Source organism: Zeugodacus cucurbitae, chromosome 4 (genome assembly GCF_028554725.1).
Source record: "Zeugodacus cucurbitae isolate PBARC_wt_2022May chromosome 4, idZeuCucr1.2, whole genome shotgun sequence".
NCBI lineage: Eukaryota > Metazoa > Arthropoda > Insecta > Diptera > Tephritidae > Zeugodacus > Zeugodacus cucurbitae.
The window spans coordinates 18721610-18745105 of NC_071669.1; the positions used below are offsets into that span (position 1 = coordinate 18721610).

A 23496-nucleotide genomic window follows, 5' to 3' on the forward strand; every position below is an offset into this window, starting at 1 on the left:
CGCCATTCGCTGGCTTTCTCCAACTAAACATTTTTGATTTTTGACATTTGATATGATCGTTTATTTCCGTTAAGCTCAAAAGCATGACGCTATAAATACAAGCAACTCAACAGCTCAGCGCTAGATGATGGCTGAGTAAGTGTGACAGCTGCAAAGCAACAAATATATGTATGTATGTATGCAAATAATTAAAGTAACACAAAATACTGTAGCGCAATAGTAACAGTAAATAGATAGTTTTAAGAAAAAACTAAATATGTATGTATATGGATATAGAGATGTGTGTGTGTGTGCCGCATAAAGGCAAATTAAATTGTCAAAAAATCGGGAAAAATCGCAGAGTAAAGCACATTTTGTGTGTATATATATTCTTTGCGAATATATATATGTATAATAATCAACATTAATATACTATATAAACACTATATGTATGCTGGTGTGGGTGTGTGAGTGCGTGTGATATTGTGTGTCTACAGCGGATGAGCCACTTATCGAATTGACGTAACTTTTTCTTGTTGTTGTAGTTATGCAGTCACTGATAAATTTGCGCACAAGCAAATGACCTTGGCAATTGATAAACAAAACAGAAAAATAATAATAAAAAAACAACAAAAAAGTAATAATAAAAATAATTAATTATAATACAAAAACAAGAAATGAATAAAACAATAAATAAATAAAAAATAAATAAAAAACAATAAAATTAATAAATTAAAAATAAAAAAACCAAAAAATAAATTTAAAAAAAAACAATAACAAAATATAAATATGTAAATTATATATAAATAAAAAAATTAATAATAATGCAAAAAAAAAAATAAAAAATAATAATAAAAAAAAATAATAAAAATAAATTAATTAAAAATAATAATAAAAATAAAAAACAACAAAAAAATAACAAAAGAAAAAAAATAATATTAAAAAACAATACAAGTAATTAATTATAATACAAAAGCAAAAAGTTAATATAACAATAAATAAATAAAAATAAATAAAAAAAAAAAAAAAAACAATAAAATTAATAAATTAAAAATTAACGATAAAAAAACAAAAAAAAAAAACAAATAAAAAAATAAAAAATATGTAAATTAAATATAAATAAAAAAATTAATAATAATGCAAACAAAAATAAAAAGATAAATAATAATAAAACTAAAATGCAACAAAAATATGTAAAAAAAAAACAAAAAAATAAATTACAAAAATAAAAAACAATAAAATTAATAAATATATTTAAATATAAATATAAATAAAAAAATTAATAATAATGCAAAAAAAATGAAAAGAAAAATAAGAATAAAAATAAAATAAAACAAAAAAATAAAAATAAATAAATTAAAAAAAACGGAAAAAATAAAATTACAAAAATAAAAATAAGTAAATAAAAAAAAATTAAATATAAATAAAAAAAATTAAATATATATAAAAAAATTAATAATAATGTAAAAATAATAATAAAAATACCAAAAAAAATAAATAAAAAAAGCAAAAAAATAAAAATACACATAATAACACAACAACAAAAAATGTTAAATTAAAAAAATAATCATAATAAGCATTGAGCATTAATAATCAAGTGTATGTGTGTTATTTAAATACTAGTAAGCAATAGTGTATAAAATAAATTTTCTTTCCAAATGCTCTCTTGCAAATATTACCATTAAATGGTTATGCTAACTAATACATTTTTGTTTGTTGTTGTTGTTGTTGTTGTAGCAAAATTGAAATTGGCACAATACAAAATTTTAGGAAAAAGATATTTTTATGCAATATATATGTATGTATGTATTTATGTATTATATGCATGATGAAAGTTATACGTAACAAAATGTATACAAAGAAAATAAACAAAAGACAGTTTAAACAAATATATTCTTTTTTTTCAACTTTTTACTATTAAGCAACTTAAGATGCTTTTTATTATAATTGTTTTGTGTGTTTTATAATATGAAATTCGTAGTTTTTTGTTTATATTATTAATAACCTTACTTTCGTTTTTTCTTCAAATATGAGCAATCGAGTTATTGTTAACATTTTACACATCATTTAATATACCCCCCCCCTCGCGACGCATGCAACAACTACATACAAGCCTAAATTACAATAACATAATATGTTATAAACGAAAAGACACAACTTGTTTACAGTAGTCATTTCATTTGGTTTTTACCATTAAGCTTCTTACATGAGTGCATGTCACTGGCCAACAGCCATTTTTGTTTTCTTCTCTTTTTACTAACAGTTTAAAAAAATAAGGCATACTGCTTGCTTATTACTTCCCCTGATATAACTGCTTATATGTAGTATAGCTTGACATATTTTTCGATTTTTTTTTTTACAATAAACAACACGCTCGTACGCTATCTGTCGCGCGCGCGCTCTCACTCCCTCTCTCTCTCTCATTGTAGTTAAATTGCTGTTTTTTTTTGCGATTTGTGAGACATACGTTATTGTATTTGTTGTATTTTCTTTTTTTTTTTTTCTTTTCCACTAAATTTATTTAACGCATTTACATATAATTGAAGTGTTTAATTTCTCTTAAGAAAATAATTAATTATATGCAATGCTAATATTCGAATTTGCCATATCGCAGACATTTATATTTATGTATGCAATACATGATTTTTGTTCATTATTTTCGGTTTCTGTTTTTTAGTTGTTCCTCTGTCTGCTGTGTAATACATACAAGTACAAGTGTCGATTTTGGTTCGTAATACAAAAAATAAACAGAATATTTATATAAAAATAATATTGTAGTTGATTGTGGCAACTTAGAGAGCATCTAGAAATGCTCGTAGTATTATTTATGCTCTAAACATTTCCATTCTAACAATTATTAATATTGCCAACTATTTTTTTTGTTCACATACTTTCGTTTGATTTACACGCTTCTAAACAAATATATCTTTATATATATGTATAGCTAGTATGTAGTATATATATATATAATACGTCGATGTTATGTATATGTATATGTAGTTATAGTTGAGTTTATCGTCGTGTTATGCCTGTTAGTGGTTTCGGTAAACCGCTACGTTTCATGTTTGTTGTTGTTGGCGGCCGCAAACCAGACGGCTTTGGTATACCCTTTGCGCCCGTGGTGAATTTAGTCAGATTCAATGTGTTTGCATTTGTTGTATTTGACTTTGTTGCTGCTGCTGCTGTTGGGGCTTTAGTGTTGTTCGGTTTTCCAACAGTTAAGCCACCATTCTGTATACTGCCACGTGACGAAGCTGAAGACATGCTCTGTAATTAGTTAGAATAATTTGATTATTCTTATTATAAACCATAATAAATATATAGAAATCTTACATCGGTGGGCGAATGTCGACCGCCATCAGAGTCGTTGTCATGCACTAACGGCGTTTGCTTAACGCTCAAACTGTTGAGACTGTAGTAAGCGGAGGAAGGACGCACTAGCCCGGCACGTTTGACACCAGGCGCACGCAGACCGGACACCAATTTGGGCACTTTGAAGACAGCATCTTCGACCTGTAAACGTTGCATTAACAGTAGTATGCATTTAACTTGAGAACATATAAAAAATATAATATATACACTGATGGCCAAAATAATAGATGCGTCCAGTTTTTACTTAAGAACTTAAAATAAAAACAAAATATTTTTTCTAGGCCAAAACAAAAAAAAAAAATTTTTCTAGGCCAAAAAAAAAAAAATATTTTTTCTAGGCCAAAAAACAAAATATTTTTTCTAATATATTATTTTCCTATTTTTTCTAGGCCAAAACAAAAAAAAATATTTTTTCTAGGCCAAAACAAAAATATATTTTTTCTAAAAAAAATCAAAAAAAATAATTTGAAGTTTTGTCTAATAACCAGTAAATCCCTATGGTTTTTTGTATAAGTTTTCCAATTCTATACGTCATGGATTATATTAATTTTTGGTAGGTTTCCAATAGCCTAGTCCCGTGTTTCAGGTCGTTAGTTTGTTGATAACACCATGCTAGGGTAATGTCTTTTTCAGAAAATGTCAATGTTGTAACAGTTACCCAAACCTGCTTGAAACGGCAAGCTTAATTGTAGTATAAGTTATCTAACAGGAGTCCCAGGAAACGAGCTGTTTCGATAGGGAAAGGGGTGTTAGAAGAGTGGGGTTTAGAAGGCATGCGAAGAGGTTGTTAGTGTCCTGCGGTGCGGGGACTCTTTGCATACAGGACATAGGTTGATTATGTCTAGTCCAGATAAGTAGGAATTTAATCTGCTACAGTATCCAGAACGAAGTTGTCACACTAGTTTCGCGAGGCAACTCGAGCTCTGTGTCTGCGATGGGTGGTGTTTTAATTCCAAGTAAGCCATTCACGGGAAGGGAGTTGATGAAGGTGTTAATGGCTTCCAGTGCTTGTCGAAAGTCTATCGCATCCGAAGTCCGGTCGGTATAGTTCTGTATGTCGTCGACGTATTCCAGGAAGGTGTTCTTAATTGCTTTGGAAGGCGGCTCGGCTTCCAATAGGTGACTGCAGTACGAAAGCATCCCTACAGAAACTGTCTGGAGAGTATTTCGTTATGCTCCTTCACAGGTAGTCAACGTGCCTCATTATATAGGTGCTCAACCGGACACATATAGAGGCAAGTAGTGGCTGTCCGAGGAGCTCCAATGCGTCTACAACAGACGAACGCTTTGTCGAGAGAAACATCCCCACATCATTATGCGGTTAGTAGGTACGTGCAATGCCCCATTATTGTAGCTGTAACTTTATATATGTGTTTTCTGGATCTATGTATTTAATAGATTATAGGTTTTTTTCCTGTCATATATAGGCTAAATCTGCTTTGTTATTATGCATTTGATTGTTGATTTTCTTTCCTGAACAATCTTCTTGTACTGTGTGTGAAGATCTCGCTTGATAGTGCTTGATGGGCATGGTATTTGCTCCGCTTCGGATACATCCTAAGAACTTCCTATCTTTGCCACTTGTCTGCTTTTTCGTTTCGGAAAATGTTCCTGTGGCCGGAAATCCATATTATGGACAGGTGGAGTTTTCCTCCCAGTGAGCTAATATGACTTCTGACTGTTTGCGTAAATATTTTATTTAACATTTTCCTGCCTAGTACATCCTTTTCTATACCTAGTAATTCCGCTTGGAAGATCCCAGACAATTTTGCTAGACGGAAAGAGTACCTACACCGCAATCCATTTTTAGATCCGACGGTATATATTGAGATGATATTTTCCTCTTCAACTGCACCTCTTCTCCATTCCCTTCTAGAGGTTATCCACACCTGGATGTGACTATTGAAATCCAACTTTGTGAAGATATAGCCTGTTTTATTTGGTATTGAAGTAAGCTGGTTCAAGATTTTACTGTGTTGCATAACTCTTGCGATTCCAATCACCTTGCTCATTTATTCTTATTGCAGGAAACGAAGGATTGGTCTAATGACGGCAGTGTATATCCACGGTTTTAGGCCCTAATTCCAGCTGATGATTCTCTTGCAGGTCCAATGCAGTCCAATAAAATTCTTTGATATAGATTATTGTTCCCTAATGGACATCAAATTATCCGTGACGTAATTCTTAGTCCAGCTTGTCATCAAGTCACAAAAGTACACTTTCTCATAGCAAGAGAAATATACGACGATCTTCTATAAAGATATGTTTTTTTTGGACTACCCGGGGTTTCTTTTTAAGTTTTTTGAACGCACACCTATTATTTTGTCCATAAGTGTATTTATATAACAATTACCTGCGGTGGTAGTGTGTTGTTCGCCGACAAACCATTCGAGATGCGCTGAAATTGTTGTAAACGTTATATTGTATGCTAAGAACGAAACTACAACACACTACAACTATACTTACATCGTGCGCAGTAGCGCCAGCATGCTCGTAAACGGTGGGTTTCTTCAAACCGAAAGTGTTGGCGCGTGGTGCCGGTATACCATTGCCGCCATTAAAACCAAAATTACTTGATAAATTGTGGAAGGACTTGGATTTTGTGCCCATGGGACTTTTAACTTCACCAGCTGTTGTTGTTGTTGTTTGTGTTTTTAAAGCTGGCGCATTGCGACTATATTTAGTGGGTTCGGCAATAATTGTAGCATTAACATGCTGACTGGTATCAAGCGCTGCATGGCTGACGCTAGCCGTAGGCGGTCGTATGCCTTGCGCTGTCGCACGATCCAAATCGCCGGCGGATGTTGCCTTAACGACAGTCATCTTTTGCAAACCCGATATATAACGTGGACGCGAACGTGAACGTAGCCGGCTAGTTGGTTCTGTTGCATTGTCAAGCGTCTCACTGCTGGCGTTAGTTGTTGTAGCACCTGGTAACGGTGCACTAACTATTTCCGGCAAATTCACCACAGTTGGTTTGTCTTTCGGCTTTTTGTAGGTTAAGAAATTCGGATTAATTTTTGAGGTGTTTGCTGTGCGCGTAACGGTGGTTTGGCTGGCCGCGGACAACTGCTGCTTATGCTCATGTTCATTTTCAATTTCCGATTTGTTGTTGTTGAATACTGTCGTACCACCGTCGGCACTTAACGGCACGCCATCATCATCATCATCAATACAAGGCACATTCACTACTACTAAATCATCACTCGCATTGCGTGCTTTAACGATTTTGATCGTTTTGAAACGATCACGATCACGTTCCCGCCGTTCGGAGAGTTTATATGTGCCCACGCCGCTATAATGCGTAACAGTTGTTGCATTGAGATTTTCAATTGTATCTTCTTCAGTCTTGCCATATGTATTTGCTTCTTCCACATTTTTTTTATATTCAGTCTCTTGTTTCACTAACTCTTGTTCACACACCTGTTCACAATCATCGCGTTTATGCACAGTGAAGGAGGCACCCAGTGCGCGTGATGGTGATTGCGTATTGCTGCCGGCCGAAATCGTCGAGAGATTGATATTATCGTAAAGACGACTGCGTCGACTAAGCAAACGTTCGCTTGTGCCGCTGGTATTGCCAACGCCACTAGCCGCCAAAGAAGTTGAGGCGGCGGAAGAGACGGATGCTGACGCGGACGAGGGTGAAGGCGACGATATGCCCGAAGGCGCTGTATAATCATTTGAGACGCTTGCAGTCACATCACTTTTGATATAACTGCCATTACGTCTTTGCTCGCAGGCGTCGTACATATGCATTTCTGTTGACTTATCATTGCTATCGTCTATAGCATGTGGCTGTTGTTGTAATGTTGACGTTTTTGTTAAAGTCGTGGTATCGCGATTGAAACGTCGCTTTATTGTCTCTAACGACTTCTTCATTTTCACATGTTCCGCATTCACTTCCACTTTACTGAACTCCTCCAGCATATCCTCGAATTCCTGATCGTTATTGCTTGCCAAAAGCTCCTCTTCGGCATGCGCCAACTCCAAGACATTCTGCATTTGTATGTCGGCTGCACTTTGTTGTAATACTTGTGGTTTCTCGTATGTTTCATTCGGATTTTCAATATCCTCCAACATTTGTTCGATACTCTCAAGTCGCGGTAGCGTGCCGGAAAATGTTTTCGAATTCACTTTTTTCACCTCACCCGACTCTTGACCAAAGGTTTCACTCAGCACACGTGTGGCATTCAATTGCTCCGCGGCACCCACTATGGGCGAGAGATTCACCTCATCCACACTCAATTTTGATGTGGTCGGTGTATTTGGATGTGCGCCAGCGTTCAGTCCGCTCGCATGTGGTGTGGATTCGTAAAATTTGCGTGCGGCCAATGTTTCTGCCATATTTTCCGGTGTCTCACAACGTGTTTCTGCCGCTAAACGCGCATCTGGTGTTAACTGCTTGAATTCGTACGTTGCATTTGCTCTATTCGGTATGCATACAGTTTCATCCATCGTCCAAGGACGTTTGAAGGTTTCATTCGCTGGTTTTGCTGTCATGGATTGTGTTGCATTATCATTACCGTTAATATTACTCGCACACAAACTACTCTCGACCAGTTCGAATGTCGTATCACCGATTACCTCATCGCTTAGTAACATTGTGCGATGCATAATATTACATTTGTTTTCTGACGCACTGCTGCCAACAACAACAACTCCCACAGTTGCATTTGCTGTTACACCGTTACGTTGTTGTTGTTGTTGCTGTTGTTGATCTTCTTGCATACTCTCCGTGGAATTATCCATAGTACTATAACCAGACGCAGTTTTACTGAATGCCAGTGATATATCATCGATCTGTCCAATATGCGAATCTTTGATTAGTGTACCATCGCCCGATAGTGTTAACGACTCTAATGCTTTCCTATCACGTATCATGTCACTTAAAGTATAACCATCACTGGTCGCCTTATTCGCTAAGTTAAATAATTCGCTACCATTAAGTGTCGGTTCGTTAAAATCAAGGCTTTGAGTCGATTGTAAGAAGTTTATGTTAGTGAAGTCGGCCGATGTGATTAAGGAGTTATTCATACGTTCCATTGACATTTCCATGGAGGAACATATGGACGATGGCGGTGAGGTGTCTTGCAAAAAGGACTTGTGCATTGTTGTAACAAGTCCACCAATTTCCAAATTAAACGCAGGCTGTGGCGTTGCAATGGTAAATTTTTGTTGCAACTGTTCATGGTGTGTTGGAAGCGCTGTCTGAACGCCATTGTTGCCAGAACTGTGAGCCTTAAAAATGAAATAAGGAATATTAAAAATTATGTAAAATTGTGAGGAGATGTATTTCGATTATCTTATCTATCAAAATTATCGAAATGGTGATTAATACATGTTTTAAATTTAAATAATAATTTATAATAAGTACATCAAAAAATTTTGTAAAAACGTACAGGAAATTTACTTCGCGAAAAATATAATAAATAAAATTACATTATATGCATAATAAATACTTACGAAATGTTGCTCTAGATTTTGTGTTGACTTTCTGCGTGGACGTGTAAATGTTCTTGAATTGAGTTTGTAGGCTGTTATATGCATGTAATGAGTTTTCACATAATATATGGAAGTCCGTGCCGTTAGCGGTATGTGGCATTGAGCACAAGTACCAGCACCAAGCGTATTTAGGTAAAAAAAAAGAAAACAAAGTGAAAAATGTTACTTAGTTATTGACAATATAAGACCCACCATATATGGAGTAGTAGGTACAACACATGCAAAATGTAAAAACAATGGTACACTATTTTGATGAATGTGTATGTAGGCGTTTGTATATACATACATATGTATTTAATAATTTATTGCCGGTTTGAATTAAAGTTATAAAAGATATTATTTTATGGTAATTTGCAATTGAGTGTAAGTGTAAAATAGTTGTGGTCTTCAAGGCCAAGTAGAAAAATAAGACACAAAATGAAAACATATTTGTAGAAATTATGAATGAGTCATTGCTTTCAATTTTAAATTTGCTGTTAACAACTATTTCATTATCGGCGTGTTTAGAAAAAAAACATATGTATCGGCAAACAATATTAACATTACGCATTGTTTCATACAACACGGAAGCACAATATAAACCGCTTTTATTAAAATATGCATACCTTGTTCATGTTGATACTGTGCTGGTAGCAGACAATTGTTGCTTTTCCATTGCTGCAAAATATTCGAAACGTCATCGTGTGTTTTATCTTCCAAGCAACTGTGTGTACGCCAATCAATAAAGATAAAACGAAAACAAAAATGAAGTTAATTGCTTGAGAGCTAGTTTTGTCGTATACGTACATAAAAGAATCATCTTTAAGCGCTTCATCGATGTCCAAAATATCCATCGTTAAAGTATTTAATTTGCACTGCTTGTGATTGTTTAAGTTGTTTTTTTTTTTGTTTTTTGTTTGAACGACACTTCAACGTCACATCCACCCGTTACAATTTTCAGTAGAGGGTTTTTGCTACTGCCGCGTATATTTGTATGCTTTATTTACTTCCAAACGTGTGTATTTTCTAAAACCCAAAGAAATAGCACAATCTTAAAAGAAACAAAAAATAGAAAGCTATGACGAAAAAAGGCAATGGTTATTATTCCCTTTCTCAATTCTTCGTAGTGTCAACTACAAATAGGTAAGAGAAAAAACTGGTATTATTTCATGTTCAAAATGTTTGTTTACTGAATTTCTACACATTTCAAGTAAGTATTATGCAATTATTATTAGTATTTACACTTCTGGCTATTACAGACAAACACAATTATATTTTTAACTAATTATTCACCGTTTTCTTTAATCAACTGAAAATATGCAGCTCTCCCTAAAAGATTTATCCAGCTGCTCGTTGGGCGATGACAAAGAACTGACTGGTGATGAGCTTAAACTATTGATTTCGTGTCTACAAAATTATCGTTTCATATTTAAAATGTTATCGAATATTGAACGTGCATTGCAAACAAATAATTTAAAAAACGACTGTGAATTTGAAATGTATATTTCATAATAATTTCTTGGTGTTTCTTTCCAATCATTTAGATAATAATACATTGTATATATGAACATTAAAGGTTAAACACTAATTTATAAAATTATCAGCAATAACAAAAGGTGTCAATATATGAGAACTAATACAACATGCTAATGTAAACCGCAGGTTTCATATAATAATTAAAATACGATTTTTGGCACACATAAAAAAAAAAATTATAAAATAAAATAAAAATAATAAATACTTTTAATAAAGTATAATACAATAAAAAAAATTATTTAAATATTTCTCTCATGATAAATTTGTGGCAGTGAACACCGCATTCACAATAAATTTGCTTAAATTCCACAAATAAATAATAGTGTTATCTCTCTTACGCTGGTTTGAAATCAAACAGCCATATATTTGATAAGGCCGTATTTCTGTATTTACTGTTTCACTTTTTGTTAACTATCGCTTCTATCGCTCCTTTTCTTTGTTTTTGGAGACGCTTTGACATCGGCGAAAGATTCCAAAATCCACACACTCACCTTTTATTAATTGAAAGTAGCTAAACTCAAAGCATTGCGGGAGAAGTTGATTACAAAAATTTAAACGCAACTAATTTCGGATATAATAGGAAATAAACTAAAGTATTTGTGATTTTTTTAAGTACATTGTGTGTTGAATACTTTGCTTTTTAAAAATATTGTATTTTTTTAATATTTGCCAGAAGGCATCAACCACGTTGTAGAAATTAAGTAAGTTGACATCGTAATGGAAGTGGGTTACTGCGCGTATAAGCAGCTGCGCCAAAGTTAGCGTCGCTGCTCTGATTGCAATAAATAAATTGTTCGAGAAGTACTTTTTAAAGAGGTTACCTCTATAATTTATGTTGTTTTGCCGTTTAAATAGTTGACCTAAAACAATAGTTAAATGTGAATTACTAAGTTCCAGTGGTGTTGAAAGTATCACGCATATAGGTATTGCCATCGTATAAACGCAGATTTAAATATATGTACATATGTACATAAAAGGTGCAAATGCTCTTGACGGTGTAGAATTGAAAAAAATGTGACTAGCGCTGCCATCAAGAACGTGGCTGTTGCGCGTGGTTTTTGTATATAAAATATGTTCAGGGAAATAATGGACGCTATTTACCTTCGGCACACAACATCAAATGCAAAAACTAAGAAAGACAAATACTTAAAATGGCTTAAAACAGAGCGCTGGCATATTGATTAAAAATATTTACTTACGTACGTGTGTTAATATGTGCTTAGAATTAACTTAACCTATTAAAAGCTGTATATACTGTTTTGTGCAATATAAATTATGATTAACGTGAGATGCTCTTTGTTTATGCGATGATGTTAGTTGAAGGGAGAGGGTTTCTTTGTATTATCTACGCTGTGATGCCACGTTTAAATTACTGAATTGCAAATATGCACATATAATGAATGCATATGTGTGTTTTCATTACATTAAAACGCAGATGCACCTCAAGCAGAGAAAGTTTACAAAACCTGTTGCCCAACATTTAATATATTTTAACGGCATCTACAACGTACCGAAATTTTCCTCCAATAAAATTCAAGTTGGAAAAATACCGCTTCCGTTTTTTTTCTCAAAGCTTAGTTTTATGTACAAAGGCAAAGCTGATCCGCAAAAAAAAGTTGAAACAGTGAACACTAAAAAACAAAAAGGCAAAAATATTGTGTAAATTTCATTTTGTAATAATACTACTTGTGTATAATTAAATTACAAACTTACTAGAATATAAACACTTTCTACAATATTAATATGTAATATTATAATTATGTTGAATATGTTTATGTATATTTTGTTGCAGTTACTGATCAATTATTTAAAATACAAAATATTCAATATGGCACGAGGACATCAAAAGCTACAATCGCAAGCTAAGGCTCAAGAAAAGCAAGCTAAAATGAAAAAACAGCAAGGACACAGTGCCAACGATCAGAAGAAGGCAGCACAAAAAGCGCTCGTTCATGTATGCGCAGTTTGCAAGGTATAGTAAATTATTGTCCATAATACATATAAATATCGGAGCTTAATGATCATGTTATTTCAGTCTCAAATGCCCGATCCAAAAACGTACAAACAACATTTCGAGAATAAGCACCCAAAAAATGATATGCCACCGGAATTAAAGGATGTGTAAAAATAACTGTGTTTTAATTATTCTGGCTGCTGTCAAGCTCATCGATATTAATAAATTTTTGAATAAATACAAAAAAAAGCAGTCAGCAGATATTCATCCTTGACGAACATTTGTACTATAGCTGAAGCAACTATCTAGAGTTTAGTTAGTCTGCTTTTGCGTTGACATAGCTAATTTTTTTTATATTTGTTTTGCGGTGATATAAAAATCACTGAAAATATGATTTCATTCTTATGTTGAACAATTAATAAAATGTGACCCCGACGAATAAATTATGTGTAAATTTTGTAAAGATCTGTCTATGCCAATCAATATGAAGTTATTTGCTACTGCCGTATTGCTTTGCTTCGGTTAATTACAAATGCGGATAACTAAAATGTGTACTTGCTACCATTGATTAAATAGTTTGTTTGTATTTTTTTTATAAATATATATACAGAATTACAATTTCTCAACATTGCATGATGATATTCGTAGATATATATAACTAAGTTTAATATATCCAAAAGATTGAATGAGCGACATTACATTATCCCATTAATTCAAATAATATTAAATTGATTAAAGGACGAAATAATATATTTAGTATTGTAACAAACAAGCATACAAACATAAATACATAGATACACAACTTTGTACCATATAAATTGCATATTGATACGATATGGCAATTACTCACCGTATTGGCTCCTATTTTCCTCCTGTGTAAATTTGCCTTTGTATATTAATGTAGAGAAATTATGTTGTAATTGATTTGTGAGGAAATTCAATAAATATTATTAAAGAAAAAACTCGAAATATTTGTTGTAAAAATCCGTTGTGCTACGGATATATTATAAACGTGCTATTTTCGGTCACATATACAAAAGAAATGGAAACCTTAACTCTTCATTCACTCGCCAACAACACTTTGGGGAAAGCCAAAGAAGATTGCTTGCAACACAATCGGAAGTTGGTCTAAAATATAACGTGTTTGCTCGACGCAGTTCCATATAAAAAAAATTGCACTTTTAATCCACTCTGTAGAACACTTTGTCAAAGAATTGAAATTCGCTTTTATTTAAGTATTTGCGCAAAATAGATAATCAAATCATATATTGTTGATATTAATTATATTATATTGCATACACTCGCACGGATTTCACAACCATAGTTGCCCGCGGGCCCCACTCCCTGCTGCACGTTCTTTCTTTTTTATTCTCAACGCATGACTTTCTGTAACTCTGACGTGCGCAACAACCTTGAAAACTTCGATGGAATAAAGCAAATGCGGCAATATCTCCATTTCGCCATGGTTTGGATATCGCATCCTCAAATTCAAGGTTTCCTCCAGCTCCAACGCTCAAAACTATATGATACTAGAGATGAAAATATAGAGACAAATACAAAAAAAGGTAAATAATATTTTTGTAAGCACTTACAGGTTCTGCATATTCCCCGTTGTTCATCGCAATACCGTATTGCTTTCCATCGATATACGAACTTACTCCATTTGAAGTCCATACCATGGTGAAGTTGTGAAAACCAGCTACGTCGAAATTCCGATTGGTGGCCATGTCGCTATTACGAGTGAAATAATGTAAATCATGTTTTCCGTGTCTTATGGGTTGTTTATTCTTTCGTGCTTGTAATATTACAGGGCCGCCGAATAAATTGTTATTTTCAAGATCTACTGCGCATAGTACAATTGAGTTTGTCGGGCATAAGCATAATATCTCTATATAATGAAGAACGTAATTTACATTCTAAATATTTGAGCATTTTTCACTTACAGGGGAATAGCCAATCACCGTTAGGCAGTGTTGCATTGATTTCAATACGTCCATATGTGAAACTGAATGTCCCATTTGTGCTGATTCTCGCCGAGTTTACTGGTGGGGGATGCGCATATGCCCTTTCTTCAGTTTTTCTATATATGCAAGCATGATTATTGTCTTCATAGCAAGCAGGCCTTCTACAACTATAGAGAAGTGATTATTAATAATTAAAAACACAGATCAATTAACACAGATGGACTTTTTTAAGTGATACATCCATTATTTTAATGTTAAATTACTTCGAATAAAGCCATCATCCATTACGTAAGAATTTCGTTTATTTTTTAGTGATATCTTAAAACAAGTCTTACCCAGAAACTTCAAAGCTATCACGAGATGTATTGGTCGATATTGTTGGTGTTATTAACAGTGTCCCATTAGAAACATTTAAATTTTGATTATCATCAGACAACGCTGTAAAATCCCCAGACTGATCTCCAATGGCAATTGAATGTACAAACTTATCGTATGTCCAATTCGATAATGTTGATGTTTCGAAAAGCTCTTCGAAAATTAATTCGTTCGGCTTAAATTTTGTATTGGACGGTGTTTGGTTAATAATCACTTTGGTTTCGCTCTGCTTATCCATATTCATTATCTTTTGTAGATCTGAGGTATCGTCTAATTGATGTCAAATAAAAAGTATTATAACATTAAACAAATATTATGGGTAATAAAAATATATAGACTTAGCACCAGTTGTTATAATAGTGAAATCTCCACTTTTGGACATGAAAAAGTCTATAAGCCATTTAAATGTGGCCAAAGACTTCTGGAACTGGCTTGTACTAAATTATGTTGAGATTAATTCAGTGAACTCAATGATTTTATTTTATTTTTCTTATGGCTGTGTTTATATCTTGTGTCATTGGTTGGTGTTCAAAAAATATCAAGGAATTAAGCTTAGAACGCAAGATTTTTTTTAAAGAATTTAAAGAAAATATTCTTCAACACAAAATAATAGGTGTTCGCTTAGCTGTTACTATGTTTTGCCAAATTTTATGAAAACCGTTACTTTTTTTTGATACTTTTATATGTTCATGATGAAGGGGAAATAGTAGAGTGGTTTTATTACATTCTTCTTCTTCTTGACTGGCGTAGACACCGCTTACGCGGTTATAGCCGAGTCCACAACAGCGCGTCACGCATCTCTCCAATTGGTAATACCAAGTGAAGACAGGTTCTTCTCCACCTGGTCCTTCCTCGGAATCCACCAGCGAGTACTGCATTCGAACAAGATGACCTAGCCAACGTAGCCGCTGTCTTTTTATTCGCTGGACTATATCTATGTAGTCGTAACACATACAGCCCATCATTCCATCTTCTGCGGTATTCGCCGTTGCCAATGTTTAAGGGACCATAAATCTTCCGCAAAACCTTTCTCTCGAAAACTCCTAGTGTCGTCTCATCGGATGTTAACACCGTCCACGCTTCTGTACCATAAAGTAGGTAGGAAATAATGAGATGAGAGACTTGTAGAGTTTAGTTTTTGTTCGTCGAGAGAGGACTTTACTTTTCAGTTGCCTACTCAGTCCATAGTAGCACCTGTTGGCAAGAGTGATTCTGCGTTGGATTTCAAGGCTGACATTATTATCGGTGTTGATGCTGGTGCCTAAGTATTCGAAATTATCAACAACTTCAAAGTTATAACTGTCAACAGTGACGTGGGAGCCAAGACGCGAATGCGCTGACTGTTTGTTTGATGACAGGAGATATTTCGTTTTGTCTTGTTTTATTACATTAGTTATCATTATTCCATAAAATTTGCTTGGCCAATAAAATAGGTGTAAATACAATATTTAAAAAATAATTGGTTATTTCGAAATAATTATCATGTCAATATAGCATTGGAGTATTTGTAATTTTATCTTCCTTTGAACGCCATAAATTGAAGAAATTATTCATAATGGAACACACCTATTATTTTGTCCATTAGTGTATGTATAAATAGCTTGGTTACACTCACCCCATATTAAGACTTTATATCCGTCAATTAAAATTTTCATTTCATAGTCTGCCATCACACTGAGATTTCCATAATAGCTTAGCCATAAGAAGGACAGATTTAATAGAAATAACCTCATTTCAATACTGGCATTATCAAAAGTGGTGAACTCAACTGTGCAAATGGTATTTTCAAACTGGTGGAGAACGGATAGATTTCCACCAAAATTTTCGATTTTGCGGATTCACCGATTTCATAATTAGCAACATCTATTAGCCGCGGTATGTATTTTTTCGAGTCAGTAAGTCAGTTCAATGTGATCGTAAATTTTATTATTGATACGGTTTTCGATCAAAATGGATTCAATAATTAGGCCCAATATATTAATTAATGCGAGAGCATTTGCAGACGTAAAAAGAAAGAGACAGAAATTCGTGAGTATGATAAGCTTGAAAAGCCGAACGACATGGGTAACACTCGAAGATTTTATGAAAAGATGAGGCGATTTACAGAAGGTTTCAAGACCGGAGCATTATCATGTAGGGACCGAGGAGGTAATCTGGTAACGGATGTCGAGAACACACTGGGATTATGGAAGGAACACTTCTCCTACCTACTGAATGGCAGTGAAAGTACAACACCAGGAGATGGCGAACCCGATTCCCTAATCTATGACGATGGAATAGACGTTCCATTACCCGGCCATGAAGAAATACCCGCTAGCAGAACAACAAAGCGGCGGGCGGCGAAGAACTGATAAGATGCATGTATCAACTTCTTTGTAGAATATGGTCGGAAGAAAGCATGCCTGACGATTGGAATCTCAGTGTGCTCTGCCCAATCCATAAGAGAGACCCCACAAGCTGTGCCAATAACCGTGGGATAAACATCCACATCATTGCATACAAGGTTCTGTCGAGCGTATTGTGTGAAAGACTAAAGCCCACCGCCAACGAACTGATTGGGCTTTATCAGTGTGGCCTTAGACCTGGAAAATCCAACATGGACAGATATTCACCATACGCCAATCTTGGAAAAGATCCAAGAGAGAAGAATCGACACTCACCACCTTTTCATCGATTTTAAAGATGCCTTCGACAGCACGAAAAGGAGCTGCCTCTATGTCGCGATGTCTGAATTTATTAATTGGTATTGAGCAACACCAACAGCTCCGTCAGAATCGGGAAGGGCTTCTCCGAGTCGTTCGATACCAAACGAGGTTTCAGACAGGGTGACTCGCTATCGTGCGACTATTGACTATAATACGAGCTGCAGACCTAAATAGAGAAGGTACAATCTTCTATAAGAGAATGGATGAAAACACTCCAGCTCTGAAAGTGATCGATGAAGTACCCGCTGGAGGAAGCCGCGGAATAGGACGACCTCCACTCCGATGGAAGGATGTTGTTGACATTTCGACATTTCGACAGGGAGACCCACTTATTGGCCTGCAGATAGTAGGACATTACCAGATTTTCTTGAATTTTTTGTCATCAACAAAGTATCGAAAAGCAATTTACGTATTAAAGAGTTAGCTCTGATCATTCACCAGTGTTATTAACTCTATTACTGTGAGAAACCAGTAATTTCGTCCGGCACGTCTTCTTCATCTAATAACTGGTATAAATTAAAGACTATACTGAATAAAATCGAATTTTAGCTGAAGCGCATATCGACAGATGTTGACTTAGATTGTGAACTTGAATCTTTCACAAAAGTAATTCAAAATGTTGCGTGGAAGAGTACACCGAATATTCGCGCGAATCTAAGTGGAAACAAATTTCCAAATTTCATCATTGAAGGTATCCATAAAAAACGCAAACTTCGACGAAGATGGCAGCAAACTAGGTCGGCTGCTCTGACTGAAAACTGAGCTTAATAGATGTACATCGGAACTAAGAACAAAGATTAGACAGTTTAAAAATTATTCCTTCAAAACGTATTTGTCCAAACTCACTGTTGATAAATCTACCGAGTATTCGCTCTGGAAAACTGCAAGGAATATTATTAAACAAATAAAACATGTCGCACCAATAAAAATAAACGAAACTGAGTGGGCCAAAATGAATGCACAAAAGGCTGCAGTATTTGCGAATCATTTGCGAAACCCATTTACACCTAACGATGGACATGAGCTAAACTGTGAAAATAGCTGGTTGGTTCCACTCGTCAGCATTTCTCCAGTTACTAGTAAAGAAATTAAAAGTCTTATCGGGAACACAAGGCTCAAAAAAGCTGCTGCATGTGATTTAATAATCGGAGAAAGATTACGCAATCTACCAAAGAATTGTTTAAAAAATCGCTTTGGAAAGTATCTCAAGTTATTATGACACCTAAGCCGGGTACTACACTACATGATGTCACATCTTACAGGCCAATATCGCTGCTGCCAGCTCTACCGAAAGTCTTCGGTGCAGACAGCAGTCAGTGCAATGGGCTTCCAAGTTGCGCATTAAATTAAACGATTCCCAATCAATGCACGTAGACTACACTTAAAAAAAATATCATACCATCCCATTTATATAAATGGTACTTCTATACCACATCACAATAACGCTAAGTACCTAGGCATCACCCTAGATGCTAAGCTTCGCTGGAAAGAGCATGTCAAGAAAAAAAAGGGTGAACTTGATTTAAAATTTGCTAAGTTTTACCATCTAGTCGGTAGGTTACCTATTCAAATAAAAATTAACTTTTAATCCACTCTGTAGAACAATTAGTCAAATAATTGAAATTATCTTTTATTTCACTTTTTGCGCAAAATATAATATCATATTTTCTTGGTATTATATTATATTGCATAAACTCGTACGGATTTCACAACCATGGTTGCCCGCGGTCCCCACGCAATGCTGCACATTCTTTCTTTTTTATTCTCAACGCATGACTTTCTGTAACTCTGACGTGCGCAGCAACCTGTAAAACTTCGATGGAATAAAGTAAATGCGTGAATATCTCCATTTTGCCATGGTTTGGATGTCGTATCCTCAAATTCAAGATCTCCTCCAGCTCCAACGCCCAAAACGATATGATACTAGAGATGAAAATATAGAGATAAATACAAAAAAAGAAAAATAATATTTTTGTAAGCACTTACAGGTTCTGCATAATCCCCGTTGTTTAACAACCAACCGTACAGTTGTCCATCGACATACCAACTCATTCCTTTTGAAGTCCATACCATGGTGAAGTTGTGAAAGCCATCTACATTGAAATTCATATTGAGGGCCATGTGACTTAAACGAGTAAAATATAGTTTTGCGGATTGTGTATTCTCTCGTGCTTGTAATATTACAGGGCCACCACGTAAATGATTATTTTCAAGGTCTACTGACGTGGCAAAAGCTATACGGAGTTGCTTGCGCATAGTACAATTGAGTTTGTCGGGCATAAGCATAATATCTGTATATAATGAAGAACGTAATTCACATTCTAAATATTTGAGCATTTTTCACTTACAGGGGAATAGCCAATCACCGTTAGGCAGTGTTGCATTGATTTCAATACGTCCATATGTGAAACTGAATGTCCCATTTGTGCTGATTCTCGCCGAGTTTACTGGTGCGGGATATTCGTATGCCCTTTTATTACTTTTTTCATATTTGCAAGTAAAATCATTGTCTTCATAGCAAGCAGGCCTTCTACAACTATAGAGAAGTGATTATTAATAATTAAAAACACAGATCAATTAACACTGATGGACTTTTTTAAGTAATACATTCATTATTTTAATGTTAAATTACTTCGAATAAAGCCATCATCCATTACGTAAGAATTTCGTTTATTTTTTAAGTAATATGTTAAAACAAATCTTACCCAGAGACTACAAATCTACTACCAAGTCCATTCCTCGATATTGTTGGTGTTATAAACAGTTTCCCATTAGAAACATATAAATTTTGATTATCATCAGACAACGCTGTAAAATCCCCCGACTGATCTCCAATGGCATTTGAATGTATAAACTTATCGTAAGTCCAATTCGTTAATGTTGATGTCTCGAAAAGCTCTTCGAAAATTAATTCGTTCGGTTTAAATGTTGTATTGGACGGTTTTTGGTTAATAATGACTTTGGTTTCGCTCTGCTTATCCACATTCATTATCCTTTGTGGGTCTGAGGTATCGTTTATTTGATCTTAAATAGAAAGTAATATAAAATTCGAACATTAAACAAAGATTGTGTGTAATAAAAAATATAGACTTAGCACCAGTTATTATAAAGTAAAATCTTCACTTTTTGACATGAAAAAGAGCCTAAGTCATTTGAATGTGACCTAAGACGTCTGGAAGTGACTTGTATTAAATTATGTTGAGATTAAACCAGGGAAAATTTCAAAAATTCGTTTTATCGTTTGGCCATTAAAGAGTTCACCGAAAATATTCTTGAAGCAAACATGTTTCTTTAATTAAATCCACTTTTTTGGTTATCCATGAATACCATACCGGTTAGAGTGCCGAATTAGAATGAAATGGAAAATATTTATGAGTCACAATAATAAATATTAAAAATACATATGTATTTATCAATCTTATCTACCTTACTTATAATTATACATTTAATTTTTATTTGTGTGTTTACTAAATAATTAGTTTTGCTATATACATTTTATGCTGATTTGTCCAACAACTCTACGAAAATTCTGTGGTCCATAAACTTCTTTCTAAACAATAATTTCACTCTATTAAATAGTTAACCACAAAATAATTTAGCGTGTGCATTAGCCACTAGTTACACTCACCCAGTATTAAGACTTTGTAACCGTCAATTAAAATATCTACTACAACATCTGCCATCACACTAAGTTCTCCATAACAGCATAGCCATAAGAATGATATATTTAAGAGAAATAACCGCATTTTTTCCTTCTAAAACACTCTGAACTGACAGTATAAAAAATAATTGGACTCAACTGAGCAAATAATATTCTCAAACTGACGGAGAATTCAACTTTCAAGAAAATATACCATATATATAGTAGATGTATATGTAAACATGCATAAGGGTGCAAGATAAGATGATTGTAGGTTATCATGTTAAAGATTTTTTTCGCCAGAACGAATGCAATTGTAGGATGGAAGGGTTAAGTTCGGGTGGAACCGAATCATTTATACTTTCGCAATGTATTTATTTAATTTTATTATGAGAATACACAATTCGTCACGTATATTCGGCATAAAGACCAAAAGAATACCGAAAATCATTATTTGTATATAGTATATGATCATTTCATGTTCATCACCCAGCTACACTATATCAAAAGCACCAGGGGTAGTTATGACCCGATTTTAACCATTTTGGGCACAGAATCACACTATTATAAGAAACACACATACTTTGAATTTCTTTAGACTATCGAAGTGATTTACACACATTTTGGGTAAATTAGCCACAAGCACTGAGGTCTTCATGTTGAATACTATCTGGTGCCTTGAAAATGTATAGTCCGATTTCGATTATTTTTAAATGTGTGTGGTCACTCCTCAAATACAGTATTTGCGTAAAGTTTTGTTCCGACATCTTTATAGGTTCTTAATGTGTATATTTATTGTAAGGTGAATGAATCAAATTTCATTCAAAATCTTTGTCTTTGTCAGATCTGTTTGGATACTTAATTAATTGCATGGTTTGTATTTAGCACAGAATTCAAACGCATCCGCCGAGCGGTACTTATACTTATCCCGAATATTTTGGCCCGATCGCTGTCAAATCTTTTGAATTGAATTATCTTCGTTACTCCACTTTTAACACTCATTTCAAGCTCAAATTGCTTTGCAGTCGGAAAATTCAGCCTCCATGACGAAACATCGCCAAACGGCCTGAGGCTGATCGACTTCGCTGGGGCCCGAAATATGGTCGTCTGTAGTACCAGATTCCAGCATAAGAAAATACATCAAGCTACTTGGCTGTCTCCTGATCGAAACACGCGGAACCAAATCGATCACGTTGTGATAGACGGAAGACATGTCTCCTGTGTTTTAGACGTGCGTACGCTCCGAGGACCAAATATAGACTCGGACCATTATCTGGTCGCAGCGAAGATACGCACCCGCCTCTGTGCAGCAAAGAATGCCCGTCAACAAACACAAGGAAGGTTCGACGTCGAAAAGCTGCAATCGCAACAGACAGCCACGAAATACTCTACTCGACTTGCACTCCTGCTCTCTGAGAGCACTCATCAGCATCTCGGTATAAGGGAACTGTGGAACGGCATCTCAAACTCACTGCGTACCGCTGCAGCCGAAACAATTGGTTTTCGGCAACGACAAAAAACAAGCTGGTACGATGAGGAGTGCCGTCTCGCAGCGGAGAGAAAACAGACTGCCTACCACGCAACATTGCAAACGACCACAACACGTGCGGGATGGGATAGATACCGAGAGCTGAAGAGGGAAGCGAGACGCATTTGCAGACAAAAAAAGAAAGAGGCCGAAATGCGTGAGTACGAAGAGCTTGAGAAGCTGGCAGACAGAGGGAATGCTCGAAAATTTTATGAAAAAATGAAGCGACTTAACGAAGGTTTCAAGACCGGAGCATCCTCATGTAGAGACCAAGGTGGTAATCTGGTAACCGATGTCCAGGGCATACTGGGATTATGGAGGGAACACTTCTCCGACCTGCTGAATGGCAGTGAGAGTACAACACCAGGAGATGGCGAACCCGATCCCCCAATCGATGACGATGGAACAGATGTTCCATTACCCGACCATGAAGAAATTCGAATAGCAATTACCCGCTTGAAGAACAACAAAGCAGCGGGGGCCGATAGATTACCGGCAGAACTATTCAAATACGGCGGCGAAGAACTGATAAGGTGCATGCATCAGCTTCTTTGCAGAATATGGTCGGAAGAAAGCATGCCTGACGATTGGAATCTCAGTGTGCTCTGCCCAATCCATAAAAAGGGAGATCCCACAATCTGCGCCAATTACCGTGGGATCAGCCTCCTAAATATCGCATACAAGGTTCTATCGAGCGTATTGTGTGAAAGACTAAAGCCCACCGTCAACAAACTGATTGGACCTTATCAGTGTGGCTTTAGACCTGGAAAATCGACAACTGACCAGATATTCACCATGCGCCAAATCTTGGAAAAGACCCGAGAAAAGAGGATCGACACACACCACCTTTTTGTCGATTTTAAAGCTGCTTTCGACAGCACGAAAAGGAGTTGCCTTTACGCCGCGATGTCTGAATTTGGTATCCCCGCAAAACTAATACGGCTGTGTAAATTGACGTT

General features: G+C 35.1%; 4 protein-coding genes and 1 long non-coding RNA gene across 9 annotated transcripts; 1 reads left to right on the plus strand and 4 right to left on the minus strand.

Moving 5' to 3' along the window:
• Positions 1-2455: 2455 nt before the first annotated feature.
• Positions 2456-10242, minus strand: LOC105216228 (uncharacterized). 3 transcript variants are annotated; one of them, XM_011190641.3, is made up of 8 exons: positions 10129-10242; positions 9643-9861; positions 9462-9559; positions 8818-8888; positions 5818-8592; positions 5705-5749; positions 3313-3492; positions 2456-3246 (listed from the first exon to the last, which is right to left on the minus strand). In XM_011190641.3, the coding sequence occupies exons 2-8, from the start codon at positions 9687-9689 to the stop codon at positions 2992-2994; spliced, it is 3471 nt and encodes a 1156-aa protein (XP_011188943.2). In that variant the 5' UTR covers positions 9690-9861; positions 10129-10242; the 3' UTR covers positions 2456-2991. The 3 variants fall into 3 exon arrangements, with proteins under 3 accessions (XP_011188943.2, XP_011188920.2, XP_054086299.1); XM_011190618.3 differs by having other exon boundaries at positions 9643-9886; XM_054230324.1 differs by having other exon boundaries at positions 9643-9886; positions 10078-10167.
• Positions 10243-10804: 562 nt separating this feature from the next.
• Positions 10805-12574, plus strand: LOC105216274 (zinc finger protein 706-like). Of its 3 annotated transcripts, none has more exons than XM_011190694.3 (3): positions 10805-11072; positions 12164-12343; positions 12407-12574. In XM_011190694.3, the coding sequence occupies exons 2-3, from the start codon at positions 12200-12202 to the stop codon at positions 12494-12496; spliced, it is 234 nt and encodes a 77-aa protein (XP_011188996.1). In that variant the 5' UTR covers positions 10805-11072; positions 12164-12199; the 3' UTR covers positions 12497-12574. The 3 variants fall into 3 exon arrangements, with proteins under 3 accessions (XP_011188996.1, XP_011188989.1, XP_028898753.1); XM_011190687.3 differs by lacking the exon at positions 10805-11072 and adding an exon at positions 11890-12030; XM_029042920.2 differs by lacking the exon at positions 10805-11072 and adding an exon at positions 12098-12116.
• LOC128921829 (uncharacterized) lies at positions 11173-11698 on the minus strand. Its single transcript, XR_008471135.1, has 2 exons — positions 11571-11698; positions 11173-11500 (listed from the first exon to the last, which is right to left on the minus strand). It is a non-coding gene; the product is annotated as an uncharacterized LOC128921829 (long non-coding RNA).
• A 948-nt stretch (positions 12575-13522) lies between the features above and the next one.
• On the minus strand, positions 13523-14423 carry LOC128921828 (uncharacterized). The gene is made up of 3 exons (XM_054230326.1): positions 14269-14423; positions 13918-14211; positions 13523-13854 (listed from the first exon to the last, which is right to left on the minus strand). The coding sequence occupies exons 1-3, from the start codon at positions 14341-14343 to the stop codon at positions 13612-13614; spliced, it is 612 nt and encodes a 203-aa protein (XP_054086301.1). The 5' UTR covers positions 14344-14423; the 3' UTR covers positions 13523-13611.
• A 4560-nt stretch (positions 14424-18983) lies between these two features.
• LOC105216269 (gram-negative bacteria-binding protein 2) lies at positions 18984-21206 on the minus strand. Its single transcript, XM_011190675.3, has 5 exons — positions 20998-21206; positions 20075-20393; positions 19718-19905; positions 19356-19660; positions 18984-19292 (listed from the first exon to the last, which is right to left on the minus strand). The coding sequence occupies exons 1-5, from the start codon at positions 21113-21115 to the stop codon at positions 19050-19052; spliced, it is 1173 nt and encodes a 390-aa protein (XP_011188977.2). The 5' UTR covers positions 21116-21206; the 3' UTR covers positions 18984-19049.
• Between the last annotated feature and the right edge of the window lie 2290 nt (positions 21207-23496).

What these genes read in the sequence shown, in the direction of transcription:
- LOC105216228 (XM_011190641.3), bottom strand. Translation starts at nt 9,689, where the DNA reads ATGGATATTTTGGACATCGATGAAGCGCTTAAAGATGATTCTTTTAT. An exon ending in AAAATCTAGAGCAACATTTC is followed by an intron (nt 8,593 to 8,817) that starts GTAAGTATTTAT and finishes TTCATTTTTAAG; the next exon opens with GCTCACAGTTCTGGCAACAA. An exon ending in ACAACACACTACCACCGCAG is followed by an intron (nt 3,493 to 5,704) that starts GTAATTGTTATA and finishes CAACGTTTACAG; the next exon opens with GTCGAAGATGCTGTCTTCAA.
- LOC105216274 (XM_011190694.3), top strand. Translation starts at nt 12,200, where the DNA reads ATGGCACGAGGACATCAAAAGCTACAATCGCAAGCTAAGGCTCAAGAA. An exon ending in ATGTATGCGCAGTTTGCAAG is followed by an intron (nt 12,344 to 12,406) that starts GTATAGTAAATT and finishes ATGTTATTTCAG; the next exon opens with TCTCAAATGCCCGATCCAAA.
- LOC128921828 (XM_054230326.1), bottom strand. Translation starts at nt 14,343, where the DNA reads ATGGGACATTCAGTTTCACATATGGACGTATTGAAATCAATGCAACAC. An exon ending in CGGTGATTGGCTATTCCCCT is followed by an intron (nt 14,212 to 14,268) that starts GTAAGTGAAAAA and finishes CATTATATAGAG; the next exon opens with ATATTATGCTTATGCCCGAC. An exon ending in ACGGGGAATATGCAGAACCT is followed by an intron (nt 13,855 to 13,917) that starts GTAAGTGCTTAC and finishes TTTCATCTCTAG; the next exon opens with TATCATATAGTTTTGAGCGT.
- LOC105216269 (XM_011190675.3), bottom strand. Translation starts at nt 21,115, where the DNA reads ATGCGGTTATTTCTCTTAAATATATCATTCTTATGGCTATGCTGTTAT. An exon ending in AGTAGATTTGTAGTCTCTGG is followed by an intron (nt 19,906 to 20,074) that starts GTAAGATTTGTT and finishes ACTTCTCTATAG; the next exon opens with TTGTAGAAGGCCTGCTTGCT. An exon ending in CGGTGATTGGCTATTCCCCT is followed by an intron (nt 19,661 to 19,717) that starts GTAAGTGAAAAA and finishes CATTATATACAG; the next exon opens with ATATTATGCTTATGCCCGAC.